This window comes from Clinocottus analis, unplaced genomic scaffold (assembly GCF_023055335.1).
Source record: "Clinocottus analis isolate CAN_PGR_092001 unplaced genomic scaffold, fCliAna1.0.p SCAF_14, whole genome shotgun sequence".
NCBI classification, from domain to species: Eukaryota; Metazoa; Chordata; class Actinopteri; order Perciformes; family Cottidae; genus Clinocottus; species Clinocottus analis.
Window position 1 is genome coordinate 7,556,738 of NW_027175865.1, and position 20,001 is coordinate 7,576,738.

Sequence of the window (20,001 nt, forward strand, 5' to 3'; positions counted from 1 at the left end):
TTGGAGATAGCAGACCCATTCCCAACCTAATTCTTTGGGCTTGCAATGAGAAGAAAATTTGAGAAAGAGGAAAAAAAACATTTTTTTTGTTGTTTTATGGAGAAAAGTGCAGTACAGATCTGTATGTGTTCAGTGTTTGATCTCAATATCGCTTTGTTTGTCATAGTATTTGCTAATTGTTTAACCTTCTGCACCACATTCCGTGATACTGTTAGTTTTTATTACTGAGCTAAACACCTCCAATCTATTGGTTTATCGTGTACACTGGACCCAAACTCTTTGCAATTTCAAAACATAAGCGATTAGCAAGTGCTGTTACCCCAGAGAAACACAAGGGGGCAGGTCCGTATGTTAACAGCGTATAAAGGTGTATTGTGTGACATAAATTAGTTGCTGTGCCACCAGCATCCACGACTTGTATACACACGCTTTAACACCAATACTGACAAGTCGAGTAATGTTGTCTATTGTTTGATTAGCTTAATTATCATTCTAAAAATCTCAAACAAATACAATAGTTACTGCAGGCATTGCCCAGTAAAATCTTGACAATTGAACAGCATTGATAAATGTATATTTGTATGAGGAGATGTAGCACAACGTGTACAGACCAAAATGGGGGCTGCATCAGATAGTTAATCTTTTCTATCTGTGACTTTGGTTTTAGGAACAATGGAGCTATTTACCTTTGCTCTGTATTTGACTGGATGCAGCTAATATGTAAATAGACTGTAACTCCAGCTTTCACATGATGGAATCAAAGACTCACATGCAGGCCCAATAAAGAAAATAAAAAATGTAGTCGCTTTAATGTATTTTTCTTTATTAAAAAAGTAAATATTTGTGTCATTTTATCACTCATTCCTGGTGGAAATCTTCCAGACAGTGAGGTGTTAAGACTCTCCTGTAGAAATTGTATCATTGTGAGAAAAGTCTGCAGCCTTGCCTTGCACCCCCCTTCATCCTAAGAGAAGAGAGACAATCCTTTCAATCTTTTGTGAAGACTGGTGGGGGATATCTCTCACGAGAGAAGGATGTGATTATGCTTTCAGAAGGAGGCAAAAAGTAAAAAGAAAAAAGGGAGGGGAAAATGAGTTTCCCCCCACTGGATGTTGTTGTGCAGGGACTTGCTAGCTTAGGTTTGGGGTGAGGTTGTCCAGCCTCAGGGCCTGTGTGAAAGCAAATCTTCCAGGTGTCAGCTTCTCAATAGTGAAGGAGAATTGTATATGGCTGTCCATTGTGTGTATGAATAAGCAGGGGTTTGCCGCAGACAGCCTGAGATTTTTCCCCCCATTTTGGTCCCTTCCTCCCGCCAGAAGGGTTTTGTGGTTGTCTTTCGGCTCAGCCAAGTTGTTTTTTGAAGGATTCTTTTGTTGTAAGTTATCTCCTTCAGTCGTTGGTTTATGTTTCTCACTGCACAACCACATACATAACCAGGGTCAGCTGGCTTTCAAGAAGAGGGAGAAACAGGGTCTATCAGGGAGGCAGTGTGACCTCCTTATATCTCTGGAGGCTGTTGAGCGAAGAGGAAATTGGATTTCATCTTCCCCATCGGCAACTTCCTCTCCCTGCTCCCTCCGTCATGCTTTCTCTTTATTTTCCAAACCAACAGGTTTTGCCACAGTCCGCTGCTGCCGCCGCACCACCGTGACAAGCCACAATGTTGCCAGACCAGTCGGGCTGTACACAAGCGGATAAGTTCAAACCAGACCTAATGGTGGTAGAAATTGGCATTTATGATTTATGAGACAGTACATGGTTGCTAGTGCTGAGAAGAATAGGTTTGAACCATACATACATACATATTTCAGCATGGGCTGAAAAACACATACTTATGTCAGTCATATTCAACTCAACTATTAATCATTCTATTAGATGCATTTGTTTCCCCTCTTGAGTTATGAGCAGATAAACCAAAAACAGATATTTTTTCTTCTCAGATCTTTGCAGATGAAGAATTCTTAGAGGCCTAAAGTAGTAACTTTGTGTCAAATTAAGATATATTTCTTTATTACCCCTCTTATTACCTCTCATATGTTGTTTGGGACCCTTTGGGATGAGTGCAATATGACTGCTCTGAAATGTATTTAAAGAAATTAACTAATTGAACCTGATTAAATGTGCCTAAATGTGCATCTCACCTTCCTCGCCATGTGATCCTCCTCTTCCTCCATCCCACCATGTTCTCCTCGCTGTTGTCCAAGGGCGACACCCCCCCCCCCCCCCCTACAGCTCTCCGTCTGTCTCAGCTGTGAGTCTCTGTGCTCAAACAGGTAGACTCTGACGCCTAATCCTGGCCAAGTCCAGACAAGCTGCTTCTCCCTGCAAAAAAACTCCAGGTATGTAGGATACACCTTTCACCTCTCTCACAGAGTGGGAATCACACACACACACACACACACACACACACACACACACACACACACACACACACACACACACAGACACACACACACACGCAGAGAGGAAGGTATTTGCGGCTCTTGGCCCATGACTTTTCTGTCTTGCTCATGCCTGCTTGTGGCAGCTTGTACATTAAGTAGCCTTCACACTATTCCAGATGTCGTACATGGCAGACATTCCAGCCGCAGGGAGTCCTGAAGGGCACGCTGCAGATCGGAGAAACGCAACGCACAACCATTATCTTGATTAAGTCAAGCAAAACTTCTCTCAATACTTCTTAGTTAGATTTCTGTTCATGATTCATGTGAACAGATTTTGAGACAACGGACTCCTTTGTAATTGTTTTGCCACTATTTATAGTCATTGTGATTCTTTTTATAGTGGTTTGCGCTTCTTTGTAGTCCTTCTGTGTCTCTTTGTGGTAATTTTTTGTCTCTTATTCGTCATTTTGTTGTTGGTGTTTTGTATATTTATTGGGTTTCCTGACAAATAACATGTAACAGTGGAACACTGAGTTTCAAATCAGGCTTTAAGTAACAAACAGAAGATTTAAAGACTGAAACAAAACACCTGTACAGGAAAGTAAACAGGACAGGACTTGTATAAAATATATAATGTATACACCCAAGTGCTCACTGGGTCGATGCTCACAGCCCGTTCAGTAATCCACCAAAGTAAAGCTGTTGATAAAGTTAGATATACATATGTGTGGGATGCATCAACTAGTCATCATATTTCTCGTCTGTTTTAAATGTTTTTTGTCTCTCCTATGTTGTCATTCTGTAGTTCATCTCCGTCTACACTGTGTTGTTTAAAGAAAAGGACTCAGCCTGTATTTATCTAGCCGTTCCATTCAAACACATACAGAGCGCAGCAAAGGCCCAGGTGCTCTGTAAAACAAATTAGACAAGGGAGGAAAGCAATGATCATCCACAGCACACGCAAACACAAGCTCGCCCTTCACATACATGCAAACACACACACGCACACACACACACACACACACACACACACACACACACACACACACACACACACACACACACACACACACACACACCACATGCACACACACAACTCCACTGACGGTTTAACTGAATCTGAAAGGTAATTATTAGATTTCCCTGTGAGATCGCCTGAAGGCATTCATAAGCAAAATGTTGCTTTTGGTCATGCAAACGCCTTCAAAGGAGATCAAACCAGTTAGTCAGTTGCATCCCAACCATTTCTGAAAACCTATATGAGAAAGTTTATCCGTTCTGTATTATGTGAAAGAAGTTCTGAGATCTTACACAGACTGAAATGTTGTGGACCAAACAGGGAATTGTTTCCCTCTAAAATGTAACTGAATAGACCAGAGGCAGAGTACCAGAGCATGTGGCTTCTTACAAGTACTACCATAAAAAAACACTCCATCACAAGTAGTAGACTTGCTTTCAAACTGCTTGAATCTGTTTACAATCAAATCTTAATCTCTAAAAATGTTACTGCAAAATTTTAATCTGGAAATTATCTGCAGCTGTAAAACAAATCTAGTAGAATTAAAAAATATTTGCCTCTAAAGTGTAGTGGAGTAGAAAGCAACACAAAAAAATAAATATTCAAGAAAAGTACCTCAAATATATACTAAGCACAATACACAATGAATGTACTTATTACTTTCCACCACTAAAAATGCATCTGTATTTAAATAATATAATGATGAAAAAGTATAGATCATATGCATAATTAATACTTTCCATATCAATATGAGACATTGTACATTATCTACCAGACTTGAACTATTAATAATGTACAGCATTTATAAGCACTCCATATTTTGTGATCAAGTGTTTAGTCTAGGTTCTTATTCTAATTGAGATTTTTGTGTGTGTTTTATTTTCACAATTTTCATTATGTCATTAATCAAACTAAATAACGACACTCATAAAAGTGTCGTTATTAAGTTTGATTTGTGTTTTATGTGGGATTTAACTGTTGTAACAATACAATTTTCACTCGGATAAATAAAATAATGTATTGTTGTAAAACAATAATTAAATCAACAGCAGAGGAGTATTTAGGGTCAATGAGTCAGTAGCCCCCCCTCCTACACACACACACACACACACACGCGCGCGCACACACACGCACACACACACACGCACACATTGTTTGTTCTGGCAGGTTAATCCCACATATAGGATACCTCTCATACAAAGCCTTCATTAAGGGACAATAGCATTGTGTCAGGCTATGACTCCTCCCTGCCTTCTGTCTGCTCTGAGATTACCTGAGACACAGACACGTCGCTATGAAAGGTCAAATCAGTGACGTTGGGACTGAAATAAAACTTGTGATGTGTGAGTGACAGTCAGATACTAATACTAGCGTTCTTCCAAATAGCCAACAACGTTTAACCGGAAAAAATATCCCATCTATTGGCAAACTAGTGCATGCAACGTGTTACTCCTTGGTAATATTGTGAGTATATACGCTCTCTCACATCATGGTGCCTTCAAAGCCGTCTTTTTGTTTGTTTGCAGGTGAGGTGGGTCTCTGCCCGCCTCTCTGACCCATCGGCCAATCGCAGCCCAGTTCATTCTGCAGCAGCCAATCAGCGTCCGACTCGCCTTCAATTATTTTTCTTACAGTGAAAGAATTCCAGCCAAAGTTGACCCGCTGACATTAAAGCAAGACAGGGCAAATATCATAATGCATGGCACGATGTGTGGACTTTTGTCATAATCTGCGTGCAAATTGAACATGAGACAAGAAGCGCGACTGGCTGCTTGGGGACAAAAGCGGCTTCACCTGCCAGGTGGAGCGGAGGTGAGAAGTGAGGAGAGAGAGAGAGAGAGAGAGCGAGAGAGAGAGAGAGAGAGAGAGAGAGGGTGAGGGAAGGGAGGGAGGGGGGTGAAGAAGCGGGGCGAAAAAAGTCGACTTACCTGTAGCCCAACTTCTGGCAACTCACTCATTCTATTACCTGCTCCGACTTGAAAGTCCAGTTTCACAAGGAAGGATCGTAGAGGAAGCGAAATATGTCACAGGAGACAGACAAGTAAGTGATCGAGCCGGCGGTGAGGAACTCTGATGATATCAACTTGAAGGGGAAAGTTTTCTACTATCCGCTTATTAACGAAAACACATATTTTCAAATTCGGGCTTAGGTTATGTCTCAGGAGAAAGAGACTGCCACTTTGTAGTTGTATTACTTTTGGGTATCTTTGTCAAATATTTAGCTATATTCTTTGGAAGAAACCAATAAACTTGGCGCTGTGGATTTCATTAGAGCTGAATTCGCCATTTTTGACTGATAGACGACAAACCCCTTAAAGTGTCAAGTCTGTATTGTCTCAACACTTGGACGTCTTTTACTGAAAATACGAGTTTTAGCGCTGCGTCTGCTTTGCGTTGCGTTTTTCACGTTACGTCTCCAGTGCGCGGTGCTGGGTCTGCGGGAGGACAGATTGGGCCTACCAGGTTGTTTTGTAACACCATGGGACTTTAATTTTTATTAAAGAAGGATAACCTTTGTGCTTAAGCTATTTCTACGATAACCATAAAAGTCTTAAACTTTCGGGGGACTTTAAATAGAATATTTTCTACTCAGCTACATTCTCAAAATCTTCTTAAAAGTCAGAAATAGCAGTGGAGGCCTTGGCTGACAGAGGTCTCCAAAAGTTGCAGAGGTTCTGATATAGCTTTTGTTTGCCTCAATAATATAGCTTTACTTTTATTTACAGTTATGAATGATAATAACTGTAATATTAATAGTTTACGTTTATAAATCATACTATTGTCACTTGAATAGTTCAAATCAGGATGTTTGTGATCTATTATTATTATTATTATTATTATTATTATTATTATTATTATTATTACGATTACGATGTATTCAAAGCAACTAACTGTCTCTATCTCTTAGTGTAACTACAGTTTCATGCGTCCTGCATCAGCCACTATTATGATCCACAGTGGTAATATTTAGTCAGATCCACCAAAGTAGAGTTGTTTAAATCATAAACATCCCTTTCTGTCTTTGGCCTTTTTTTTTTTATACCTACATATGCTTTCTACCTGCAGATGTGGGTTGCCCTGGAGAAGTCTGTATGTCAATATAAAAAAATCTAACATCTAACTGCCTTTTTCCCACCATTACATTCCCCCCTGCCCCTAAAGGTTAGTTAGCGTCACAGATCAGAGGTGGGATACATGGGCTTGTTTTATTAGATAAATCATACAGTAATCATACAAATGACTTATGTCGTGTTGAAAATGCGCATCCAACACGTATGTTAATTTCACTGCTAAGAATATTCCCTGATTCATATTTCCTGGTTTGATTTGAGCAAACTGAATGATGAATGAACAGAAACGACTACTCCCAAGACTCTTTCAGAAGGTGTGACATACTGATATCGTTCATAGTGCAACAAGTGCAAGTCGACACATTCCCTCAAAAGTTCAGAGATGTTGTGACAACACTGCGTGTTTAACTGCTCTGTGATCTCGACTTAAGTGGGCCTTCAGAGTGGAGAGACATACCCACGTAAACACACAAGACAAGCATGAAAAGGGCTGTAGTGTGAACTTTTCACTATCAGTTAATCTATTCATTTTTTTGTATTTATTTGATATTGAAAATGGACAGATTATCCTTTTGTTAAGATAAATAAAAGCACATGTTGGCATTATTATGTGAGGCTAAAACCAGCAGATTAATGTATCCAATCCACATCCACTGGAATTAGCATGTTTATGCATGTCTCCCAGTAAGCGTCTGGTCGTGGTGGTCCCCAACGAGAGCTCCTACCCTGCAGTGCGACGGGCCTACACCAGCGAGGACGAGGCATGGAGGTCGTACCTGGAGAACCCGCTGACCGCCGCCACCAAGGCCATGATGAGCATCAACGGAGACGAGGACAGCGCCAACGCCCTAGGCCTGCTCTACGACTACTACAAGGTCTGCAGGGAGGGTTTGATGCTTTTCTACGTTTTGTGTGATAAAAAAAAATATATTTGGGGTTTTGGAGTGGTGGTCAGGTGGTCAGAGGGAAGGAAAGGGGTATTCAATGAAGCAACATTTCTACAGCTTCATTTTTACTTCTCAGATTTTATTGAATAAGAAAGTCTGGATGCTTAAAATATGTGCATGTAGTGTATTGTACAGAAAACCTTGAGGACTGTATCAAGTTTTTACAACTCAAATTATTCAGCTGATGATATGTTTCATCCTTTGGAGAAAAAGCTACAGGATAAAGGAAAATAAAAAAGTGCTTATCTTATATTATTTAATCATTTCAGAGCATATTATTTTAGATTTGTAAACATTTCCAAATGGAACTGACAGGTGAAAGGACAAGTTAATATGCTCCAAGCGCGATATTGATCAGTGGACGTCCAGCAAAGGAATTCCCAGCATACTGATTATTATTATTAAACCACAATTTTAGAAACACTGATAATAACAATACCTGGTGAAGAGGCCTGAAGTAAACAGACAACATGACAAATGGCAGAGACACAGGTCACTCATCCAACACATTCTGATGACACATCCTTTCTTTTTTTTCCATCCAGGTGCCTAAAGAAAAGAGGCTTCTGCCAGTTCCCAAAGTCGTTGAAATTCCAGAGGAACAACATAAGAGGTCAGTGACTTTGGGTCTTCCAGTGCTTCACAGGGCAGCCCACTGCTCCTTAGTCAAGGATGGGTCGAATGCAGAGAAGAATTTCCCCAAAGGGGATTAATAAAGTATCATTTCTTCTTTTCTTCTTTCTTTAAGGTTGCACATGTACAGACAGAAATGCAAAAATGCTAAACATGTAGTTGCTAACAGACGGTTACCAGTAATGTGTGACATCTGGATAGAAGAGTGAGGATGCGTCGTTACTTTTCTGTTGTTGTGTTTACGTAAGGTGTTACTCACTGAAACGCACTGTGAGTATCCTTTAAGCCTAAAAACAAACATGTTGACAGCATTTATTTGCCTCAAGAAGTAGCTCACCAAACGTTTTCCTTCCCCAGCTGTTCACATTGCTGTGCTCAGCGGTTTTCATCGCCTAACAAAGCGCACAATTCCAAATACTGTCCAGCCATTCAGAAAAGGTGAGACGTGCAGAAATACGGCCAACGTGGTGTCTCATCGATGTTTTTGTTTAGGTCGGCATTGGCGAGCAACCCCAACAGCCACAGCGAGGCGGAGACGGTGGACAACCGCGTTCAAGTCCTTAAATCTGTTCCTGTCAACCTGTCGCTGAACACGGAGCACCAGGAGAACAAACGGGAGCACTTCAGCAGCTTGACCGACGGGTCAGGGGATGGAGGGTCGCCGGCGGCGGCGGTGAAGGCCGAGGCGTACGCGCCCGTCTTCATGGCGGGGGCGGGGCTCCACTACAGGGTGGAGGGAGAAGAGCAGTCCAGGGTGATCTACGAACAGAGTCCGTACGAGGTGACCACCGTCAGTCACAGCTCGTATGTGAAAGAAGACCAGCGGAGTCCGCCGGACAGCCCGTATGAAGAGGAGAGAGACGGGGTGAGAGACAGACGCTGCTATTGCAGGAAAGGAGAACTCACCACGAGAATGGAGGTTTCTCACCTGGTGGGGTTATTCGTTTGAAATGGAGAATTCCAAACATATTTCATCAAAACAAAATAACGTTTATTGTTCTGAGTTTTCTCTAATTACAACTCTTTTTATATACTTGAGACTGAACTGGTTGAGCCTTTCAAAACGATTCCACTCATTATCGCAGCTGACCAGAAGACTCGTAGACAAGTGTAACCCACATCACGGGGTCCCAAGGAGGCAATTGTACATTTTAATGGGGCGAAAGCCTAAAATGTTGGGTACAACTGCTCTGAAGCTGTATAACTGTTGGACATATCTGTCGAATCAGTTGCTGTTGTATTTTCTTATATTCCTGCAGATGACAGTCAAACTGAAAATCTCATATGTGAGATCACAAGTAGATATTTTAGCAAAAGTCCATTTTGATGCTTCCGTAGAGACCTCAGAAACAAGATAATTTAATAGGTAGTAGGTTTACACTGTTTTGCTCTTATTCTATTAGTATTATATCTAATTACAGCTGAAAGAAGTACCAGGTACACACAGGGTGTTGTTGAAATACACTTTGGAAAATATAGCAAGGCCCAAGAAACAGAAAAACATTGCAGCACCAGAAGACAAAGTGTCATGTGCTGAAGATCTTAGAGAGAAGATGCAGCGGTGGAGTTGTTGTGTAATGATACGTGAAGAAATATAGATGTTTAAATATGATTCACTGAGAGTCCGAAGTATCTTTAAGTGTACAATAAACTAAAAGTGGTTGTTGAATGTGTTACGTTTGCCTGAAATTCAGATTTTTCATTGCAGCAATACAGTTTTCTTTGTAAATTTACAGCATTGTTTACCAGTTCCTCTCAGCGTAAATTAACTTGCCATTCTGCCCAAATAATTTCCTCTTTCTTTATGTTTTAAGCGTTCTCAACAGAAGTACAACACACCTTCCTCTCTGGCTACGGATGACTTCTTATTTCACCAGGAGGGAGTGTAAGTCTCTCAGAATACAACAACAACTAAATTATCTGGAACTGTGTGAATATACAAATATTAAACCCCAAACTCCATTCCACCTTGTTGTATTTTAATCACATATTAAACTTTACGTGTGTGTGTGTGTGTGTGTGTCTGTGTGCGTGTTTGCAGTGACAGCTTCCAGTACACGCTGGACGCCACTCGCTCTCTGCGCCAGAAGCAGGGTGAGGGGCCGATGACCTACCTGAACAAAGGCCAGTTCTACGCGGTGACGCTCAACGAGCTGAGTGCCAACAAACGCCTCCGTCACCCTATCAGCAAAGTTCGGGTGAGGCTTTTAAAAAAAATATCAAGTCATCCCTCTTATTTGAATCAATATTCACCACGCAAAACACAAAGATACATTTTTCTTTTGTAATTCAAATCTACATATGTCCGTGGTGCTTGTTTGTCACAACAACGGGTTAAATACTTACTTCTAATGTGAGAGGCAACTCAGCTCGACAAAGCATTTGAGCATCTTTCATAGTCTGGGATTTAAGGACTACAACTTAGCTTGTAGTAAGTAGGCAGCTTTTTTTCACCACACAGCAGACAGGCAAAACACGATCTGCTGAACATTGTGGAGCATTTAGCAGCTAAAGAGTCAGGTTATCCTTCAGGTTATCCTTGAGAATATTGGACTTCCTTAAATATATACACGTGAGGTTAACACCCCAAACGCAGGCACTGTTTCAGTCGAATCATCTAAAACATTGTTCCCTCTCAGAGTGTGATCATGGTGGTGTTCAGTGAAGACAAGAATCGAGACGAGCAGCTGAAGTACTGGAAGTACTGGCACTCCCGGCAGCACACGGCCAAACAGAGAGTCTTAGACATCGGTAAGACTTACTTCTTTCTCTGTGTTTATACGGGAATAACAGCAACTTCTTGAATGAATCAATACACACAAACTGAAAGACAATGACAGATTTATGTTATTGCAAAAGCTGGAATGCACTTAGCTAATAAACAAGGCATGACAGAACCGAGAGCAAACAAGCCCCCACCCAAATGTCTGCCTCAAGCTGTTCAGCTGTCCACCATCATCCTCCATCAGACAGGAGACTGGGCTGCCCTACACACACACACACACACACACACACACACACACACACACACACACACACACACACACACACACACACACACACACCTGAATCTCTGAGACTCGCAACATAAATCTTCTAATCTTCTCGACATTGCTTGAGAGATTGAGCAAAACAATAGTTTGGGAAAAACTTGGTAATCCAAAACTCGTGACACATTTCTTCTCTCTGGCAGCATTTCCCACAAGTGTACGTTTGTTATCTGAAGCCTCATATTGTATCTTACAACCTTTGACCATTTGCCTGCAGACATTTTTGCAGTTGAATTAGAACCGAGCATGTTCATGCCATGTTGAATGAGTGTGTGTGAGAGAAGCTTGTAGGCATTTTGCATTTTGACAAGCGTGGGCCTGCTAACCAGGCAGAGACTGAGAGGTATGTGTGGAGTGGATGGAAGATACACAAACACACACACACACACACACACACACACAGCTTGTTGGGACAGGGAGAGGAATGCTCGCCGCAGTGTTACCTTTGCAGGTTTTGGTCTGTTGAAGGTAATTCTTGCCCAATTTAGATCTTCGTCTTAATTCCTGTATTTACGTGAACCAAGGCAAATCGTAATCAGCCTACAATTCACACGCATCTTTATATCTACCAGCAACATGGGAGCCACAGGATAGATTTAAGCAGTTGTGAGATGATTATCATTGTAGGGAATAAGGAAAAGACTAAATGTAGCTGTAGCAAGTTTTGAAGACATTTTTCTTTTACTGAATAAATACTGAGCAGGAAAAAATACTGAGCAGGAAAAAAATCATTCAGGCATTACTATGTGGAAAAGAGAATAGTTGAATATTTCAGAAAACAAACATTTACTTTCTTGTCAAGAGTGAGATGAGAAGATTGATACCACTCTCATATCTCTCCGTTAGATATGACGCTACAGCCAGCAGCCGGTTAGCTTAGCATAGCATAAAGATTGGAAAAGATTGGAAAGGGGAAACTGCTAGCCTTGCCCTCTCTCACACAATCAAAGAAATATTTATGTATTTAATATAACCATTTTTACATTATGTTTTTAGTACAATTTAGATACAACTTGTTATTTTGTGAGCTTTGGAGTTGCTGCTAGCCAGATTTCAGCTATCGTAGGAGTCAAATTAGCTGTTTCATTTCCAGTATTTACGCCAATCTAAGATTATCGTACAGACATGAGAGTGGTTTCAAATTTCCCATTTACCACTCAGCAAAAAAGCAAACAACTAATCCCAAATTTCCCAAATTGGCAAACTATTCCTTGGTTGAGAACCGTTGTTCTAAAAATTGTACCACATTATTTTGATTCCCCAATAAATGCAATACATTTACTGATAGTTGTTTTGCAGCTAAAAAGCATTCAGGTGTCATTATTCAAAGATGAAAAGAATTTTTAAGTTACCAGTAGATCCTGTTAAGAGGAAGTGTTTTTTATTTTTCAGCACGATTCCCTTTGCCATCCTGTTTGGCATTTGCCAGCATAATAAGTCTGTATTTCTCTGTGTGTGTATGAGCTATAAATAAAAAAATGTGCATCTAAAGCTTGAGCCACAGGGCTGAAGTACTTCTCTGTCACACTGACACATGTCTGTGTCCACACAGATAACGATCTGCTTATTTAAATGCACACACTGTACAAATAGTTCCCCAAAAATCAGATTGCAAACAAGGAGGCTGAGAAGCCACTTCAAATAATAATTATTTTCATTATTGATGAATCTTTGACATATGTACTTTCCGTCCAAACCATAAAGATAATCAGTTTAATGTCAATACAAACATTTGGCATTTTAATAAGTCCTACAGAGGGGATATTTAAATCAACTATCAAAACTGCCAATTACTTTTCTTTTACAAAATAGAAATCGCTCAATTAACGAGTCATCTCAGGTCTAATTATTATAATTTAATATTGTTTAGTGCATGATTGTGCATCAAAGTGGGGAGTCTACAACAGCTCAGTAGGTCAAATGACAGACCGCTCCACCCGCCTGTAACCTGAAGCTGTCCAGAGAGCTGATTTGAATAGCGGTGGAGGTGGGGGAGCAGGGGAAGGGGGAGGGTCATCATGCCCCTGGGCCGCGTCACAGAAGGGATCATTTGAATGAGGTTATTTAACGGGGCATGTTGGAAGATAGGCATGTTGCCGCCTGCTTGGCTGCTTTGTGCACCTGCTAAATGACCAGTGTGTCTCTGTGACGACGGTTATTAGGATGATGGAGGAGGTCGGGGGTCACTGAAGCAGAGGGGGATGCTCTGCGAGGTGACCAGCAGAAATGTTGCAGGATGAGCCGCTTCTCCAAAGACTTTCTGCCCGAATCCTCCTATCAGCGTCTCTCATATAGATAGATTATATTGTTTTTTAAACCCAATCACAGGTGCTTCCCCACTTTCCTGCCAGATCCAATCTTGTTTGTTCCTACTTAAGACTTAATTATTCTAGCTTCATTTTTTCATTCATATGAACTTCTTCCACAGAATAACAGCGTACTCAACGCTTCACATTTGTAGTACCTCTAGTATGGTCTCACAGGTTAACAATAGCCAGCTTTTAATAAGGCTCTCACAGCCAGATAGCCTCCTGTGTGTCCTCCCGCGGCCTTTGAAGCATTTGAGTTTGTTTGCGTAAGCAGATAAGGTTTTATCTTGTAAAATAGAAGCGTGCCATTTGATTGCTTATCTTAGAAAACAATAGCTACCTATACTTTTGTCATTTATTGACCAATTAATGCTGTGTGCGGAGGTTTCTTCAGGGTAGATATGATGTTTGGTTAGGTTTTTTAAACAGCAGATATGAGCTAAATTCAATTTGAAGAAGTTCTGTTTGAAAGGTTGTTTTAAATAAAGCATCCCTCTGTTTGTCCTCACAGCTGATTACAAGGAGAGCTTCAACACAATCGGCAACATTGAAGAAATCGCCTACAACGCCATCTCTTTCACCTGGGACGTGAATGAAGAGGCCAAGGTATAAAAAAAAACCAAATATTACAGTTGTTTTGCTTGACGTAAATGTCTCTGTAATTTCGAGAGAAACCGGTCTTCTATATTTACACTAGCTGGAGGCGTGTTGTCGATGAAAGAGAAAAAAGCAGCGAGACAGGTTTTTTTGGTGCTGATTCAGGTGTTGGCAAACAAATGCACTCGCTTGAGAAATTGCTGTGATGCAAGCGTCCCGACTTCAGACACCACACACGCCTTAGAGCTCACTTAAAAAAACGATGAATTAAATCATCCTCATTTGGTTTTAACAGCAGAATTAAAAGCCTCAAGAGGTTCCTTTGTGCCTGCATGTTGGTATGTTTCCTGCTGTCGGCCGAGCTGATGGCCAGTACTTTTTCCCTGTTTGCCTTCTTTGTCTTTGTGAAGCTCGCTCCTTTGAAGCCACTCCTTAAGTGGAGCTCCGTCACTGTTTAACTCCAGAGGTCCCCGAGGGCCAATACACATGAATCCCGGTCCCCACCCTCTGTTGTTTGTTTTGCCCTCATTTCTGTGTGAATGTGATCGACTCTGTGAGTGTGTGTGTGTGTGTGTGTGTGTGTGTGTGTGTGTGTGTGTGTATGTGTGGCTCGTCCATTGTAATAGCAGTCTGTGAACAAAGACGTTGCTATGGTGGAAATCCAAGCACACTTCTCTGAGCCAATATTGACTCTCTCTCTCTGCTTCTCTCCATCTCTGTCTCTCAGTCCGTGTGACTCGTTGAGCGTGAATATATATATATTTGTTGCAGCGCAGGAACAGGTGTAATGCCCAGGTAGTTTAATGCGCATGCCTCAACTGCTTATTTATGTATTGACAAAGTCAGGCTTTCAGTCACAAGGCCTTCATCCGGATACATGTTTGTAAACAGGATATAATGGCATCTAAATACTTAGAAAATTGCAGATAATCCACAAAATAAATGCATAAATACAACAGTTATGTCACAGCTTCTCACTAACCGGTGTGCTATGAAACCATGCAGTTACATGCAGTTTTGATGTCTATCTAAAGGGATTTTAAGATATCTGATACGTCTGGTGCAAAACAAGGTAAAAGGAATTTTGTTTGTGTCAAAAAACAAATACATTTGAAAGTCCCAGCAGCCACCGTGTCTCTCCTGAAACACTCTGGCCCTCAACGTAGACATTTCAAATGTGTCTTTGGCAAAAACAAAAGTTTTTGATGTACAGACTGTAGAGTCTCTGAATGGGAGCGCCAACTCACAAAAAATTAAAAAATATCCACATAGAAAACATAGTTTTCAGGGCTACTATGCCGTTCAATGGCCAGATCCTATTTCCACTTGTCAACATTTTGTGTCGTTGTGGATGTTTTGGTGGGTTACATTGTGTAAATGAAAACACATTATTCATTCTTCATTTATTGTAAGTTTAAATTGAAATAAGTAAAAGCCTCTTCCTTCTCCCTCCTTTGTGAACTCTGGCAGATCTTCATCACAGTCAACTGTCTGAGTACAGACTTTTCCTCTCAGAAGGGGGTGAAGGGTCTTCCTCTGATGATCCAGATCGACACGTACAGCTACAACAACCGCAGCAACAAGCCGCTGCACCGGGCTTTCTCACAGATCAAGGTCTTCTGTGACAAGGTGAGAAAACACTTCCTCTTCAACAGCTATCAGGATGTCTTAATTTCACCAATAATTGGCTGGTTACCTTTCAGTCAGCGCTGTTTGTGTTCAAGCAACCTGTGTAGCGAGAGTTACGACTGAATGAAGAAGAATTCTAGATCATTTTTCATGAAGTATCCCAAGGCGGTGTATTGAAATTACTTGTTTTATTCAACCACCAGTGAAAAACTAAAAGATATTCAGTGTACTAACATGTCAAATAAAAGACGTAATTGAAAGGAGGACTAAATAAATTACATAAGAAGTTGAACTCCAGCTGCATTTAGCAAATTTCTGTAGATTTGCTCCCACATTAAGCTTTATTATATAAATGATACCATGTTCTAGTGCACATAGTCGTTCTAAGATTTCTGTTAATATTTAAAGGCAAACTTAAACTGTATTCTTGTGTGAAGGAACTAGGTAACATCCGGTGGTAAAATCCATCACGGACAAAAGCTAAAAGTTTAAGTATTTGAACTTATATTGTTGCCAATATTCTCTGCCAGCATCACCTGATGTTATTGACCTGATTCCACCTGAATGCAGCATTACATAGTGTCTCTAATGTAAGTTAGCTGCTTACTGCTGTTGGGATCTTTACCAACAAGTGAGACTGCTGGAGTGTAAATTATGAAAAGAGTCAGACAGTGTGTTTGACTGCATGAGGTGGAGTGAGGTGCGAAAGCATGACATCAGTCCTCCCTCTAGTGGTCTCACCTGCACAGTGAGCCTCCAGAGACACACACACACACACACACACACACACACACACACACACACACACACACACACACACACACACACACACACACAAACGCACACCATGTAATGCAGAAACGATATGACTGCTCATTATGTCAGAGTGTGTTTAAATCAGGCTGGGTTCATTTTCTCAAACTGATATGTTCAATATGTGTGTTGTCTGTTGTTTTTCTCAGGGGGCAGAGAGGAAAATAAGGGATGAGGAGAGAAAACTGTTTCGCAAGAAGTCAAAAGGTTTGAGATGCATGAAAAATCACAAAATTATAGATTCATAAAAATGAGGAGTGAAGGTTTGACACGCCCTCTTGATAACATGAAATTAAGGTGAATACGTTGCCATCTTCTGCTTTTATCCTAATAATTGTGACCTCATGTTGTGTGTGAACATTGTTAAAAGCAATTAAATACAAATCTATTGTCTCTTTTCTCAATTTTCTTCTTTTCTTCTTGTTCAGGTAAAGATGGAAGTGTAGGCGTGATAACTTCTCCCAAGAAGACCGACACCACTTACTTCAAGACCATGGGTGACTTGGAGGCTCAGCCCGTACTCTTCATCCCCGACGTCCACTTTGGAAACCTGCAGAGGGCCGGACAGGTAGACAATCCCGCCGCTTCTCTGTGCACACAAATGACAGAACCTGTGTCCCATCAGTTGAGTTTTTCTGCTGGAAAGTCAAATTGGAGTCACAGCTGAGTTTCTGCATGACCTAATGGCTGCATTTCAGCTTCAGATCAAAACTTTTATCACCACCTCCACTCGACTACATTTCAGAGAGAATATTTAACTTGTATAAGAAACTTCCCCAGATGGTTTTATTTGAATAATTGTGTGATGCCTGAAAAGGTAAAACTCACAAATATTTAACAGAAATATTAGAGAAAAGGTTGAATGATTGGCATCACACACAGACTTCATTTATCAAAGCTCTTTCTTTTTCAACAACAATGTGCTGAATAAAAAGATCAAAATCACCACCGTAATGCATGCGCTTTACCTCAATATCTTTGAAGCATGGACTAGAAACTGTTTTGCAACAGGTGATGTTAAATCCTGTCTCCTGTTGGTGCTTTCTGACATCAAACCACATGGGTGCAGCCCTCACTTGCGTCGTTCCTTGCTTCTTAGTGGCTGCCACCAGGGCTGCACGCAGAGGCGCACGGAAACCACGCGAGGAGAGAGGAAACAAGGAAATATGTTAAAAAAAAACTGCATTGAGTATTTATACACAGTGTGTGTTATTTATATTGTGTTCTGTGTCCCTGTGTTCCTACCGGCAGAATGCGTTTGTCTAAGTAAATCTGTATGTCTGTATGTTTTGAAGTTGTATTTGTGGCATCATAAAATAACCCAGATTGTGATTATGGTTTCTCTTGAACAATGGATTAATTTATTAGGGTGAATATTTCAGGTTAAACTTAAATTATATAACTCATCAAACTCGACACTGAATGGAAATGACAATAAATTATCTCTGACTTTAATTGCATCCATAACAAAAGTTATTGAGGGAAGTAACAGATCACAAAAAGACTTATTTTTTTTCTCATAAATGAATGTCTTAAAAGAATGTATCAGTATAATTAAATATTCTACTTTATGTTTTTATTTGTGCATAAAACTGAAATGCATCACTTTTAATTTTCAGGTGTTTACCTTCAACACAGAGGAGATCGAGAGAGAAGGGTAAGTGTGCATTTTGAATTAGCATTTTAATTTACATCACACAAATATAAAGTACGCAAATGAAAGCAGGTACACTTACCGACCAGACACATGCAGAGGAAGTGTTTGTCACCACAAATGCAAACACAATGCATATGTTTATAGCACCTGACACTTAAGCATTTTGTGTGCTTTCACTAGGAGTGTGCTGGTGAAGAGGATGTTCAGACGGTCAGATGAAGATCTGTGTCCGTCGCCTCACAAACAGATCAAAGAGGAGACACACAAGAAAGGTACGAGATGGTTGCTTCCTCTTCTGTCTTCCTTTTATTTCCTTTTAACCACCGATACATGTCAAACGAATACAGCAATGCAAGTATGTATTTATGTATGTATGTATGAATGTATGTATGTATGTATGAATGTATGTATGTATGTATGTATGTATGTATGTATGTATGTATGTATGTAGGTATGTATGAATGTATGTATGTGTGTATGTATGTATGTATGTATGTATGAATGTATGTATGTATGTATGTATGTATGTATGTATGTATGTATGTAGGTATGTATGTATGTATGTATGTATGTATGTATGTATGTATGTATGTATGTATGTATGTATGTATGTATGTAGGTATGTAGGTATGTAGGTATGTATGTATGTATGTATGTATGTATGTATGTATGTATGTATGTATGTATGTATGTATGAATGTATCTTTGAATGGTTATTGTGTTGTTGTCATCATTCAAAAGTTAAGACATTACTTTGTAGTCTGGTAACATTTGATTGTATTTGTTATTAATTTTGGCCATATATATCCATAGATGACTAATCAATTTAAATTGGAAAAAGACAACTATTTAACGTTTTAGCACTTACCAACGACACGGGACACACTTCCACCGTAACCTGCAAAGAACTTAAATAGATACTCTTTGGTTACTGGAGATAGCTACTGATGACTACCGGGAAAAGGAGTTTTATCTCCCTGTTCTGGTTGTGCAATGATTGACACACTTCCTTTGGGCCATAAATTGAACCTTTATTTCCCCAGATCGTATCTGGTGGCAGACAGAATTGCATCGTGAAAGCAAAGCTTATAAAGCTGCCGGTCTAAACACAGATGGTGTCATTATATTACAGCCATTACATTGTGCAATCAATAAGTATTCCATAATAATAAGATAAATTAGTCTATTTCCACTTTGAAGAGCCTGACAGTCTGTGAAACCAGAGGCTAATATTCACATTGTTGCCTCATATTTGCTTCAAACACAGATGTATGGATTGTATAACCTACTGTAGCTGACAGTTGAAGGTGTATTCTTCCTTGTCTCTGCAGTGCTGTTGTACGTAAGAAAGGAGACGGACGAGGTGTTTGACGCTCTGATGCTGAAGTCTCCCACGCTAAGAGGCCTGATGGATGCTGTGAGTGGCGCCGAGTGAGCTCAAAGGCACAATGTATTTGCTGCACAGCACCTGTTTACAAACTGCTTTAATCCGTCAATCGTAGATATCAGAGAAGTACGGCGTGGCCACAGAGAGGATAGCCAACGTGTACAAGAAAAGTAAAAAAGGGTGAGTGAGCAAAACAATTCCGATTTGAGGCCTATTTGGAGCCTTATGTCGAGGATATGAAATGTACCTTTAGTGTCCTTTGTGTTAGGATCCTGGTGAACATGGACGATAACATCATCGAACATTACTCCAACGAAGACACCTTCGTCCTCAACATCGAGAGCTACGCGGACGCCTACAAGGTCATTCTGACGGAGATCTGACCGCTCGTCAGCCGACTCTAAGGACTGCAGGTTGAGACCAAAGAGACGCTGTGACTGCTGGTTAGATGAAATGTACGAGGCTGCTATTGATTGGCTGATAAGCTGACTGACAGTATTGGAGTC

The 20,001-nt window shown here is 40.5% G+C and overlaps 1 protein-coding gene across 1 annotated transcript; it reads left to right on the plus strand.

Moving 5' to 3' along the window:
- Positions 1-5,351: 5,351 nt before the first annotated feature.
- Positions 5,352-19,993, plus strand: grhl2b (grainyhead-like transcription factor 2b). Its single transcript, XM_068575667.1, has 16 exons — positions 5,352-5,443; positions 7,159-7,348; positions 7,966-8,033; positions 8,546-8,907; positions 9,860-9,938; positions 10,095-10,251; positions 10,693-10,804; positions 13,924-14,018; positions 15,480-15,638; positions 16,601-16,673; positions 16,868-17,019; positions 18,071-18,108; positions 18,289-18,380; positions 19,440-19,525; positions 19,611-19,675; positions 19,764-19,993. The coding sequence occupies exons 1-16, from the start codon at positions 5,424-5,426 to the stop codon at positions 19,876-19,878; spliced, it is 1,863 nt and encodes a 620-aa protein (XP_068431768.1). The 5' UTR covers positions 5,352-5,423; the 3' UTR covers positions 19,879-19,993.
- The last annotated feature ends 8 nt before the right edge of the window (positions 19,994-20,001 follow it).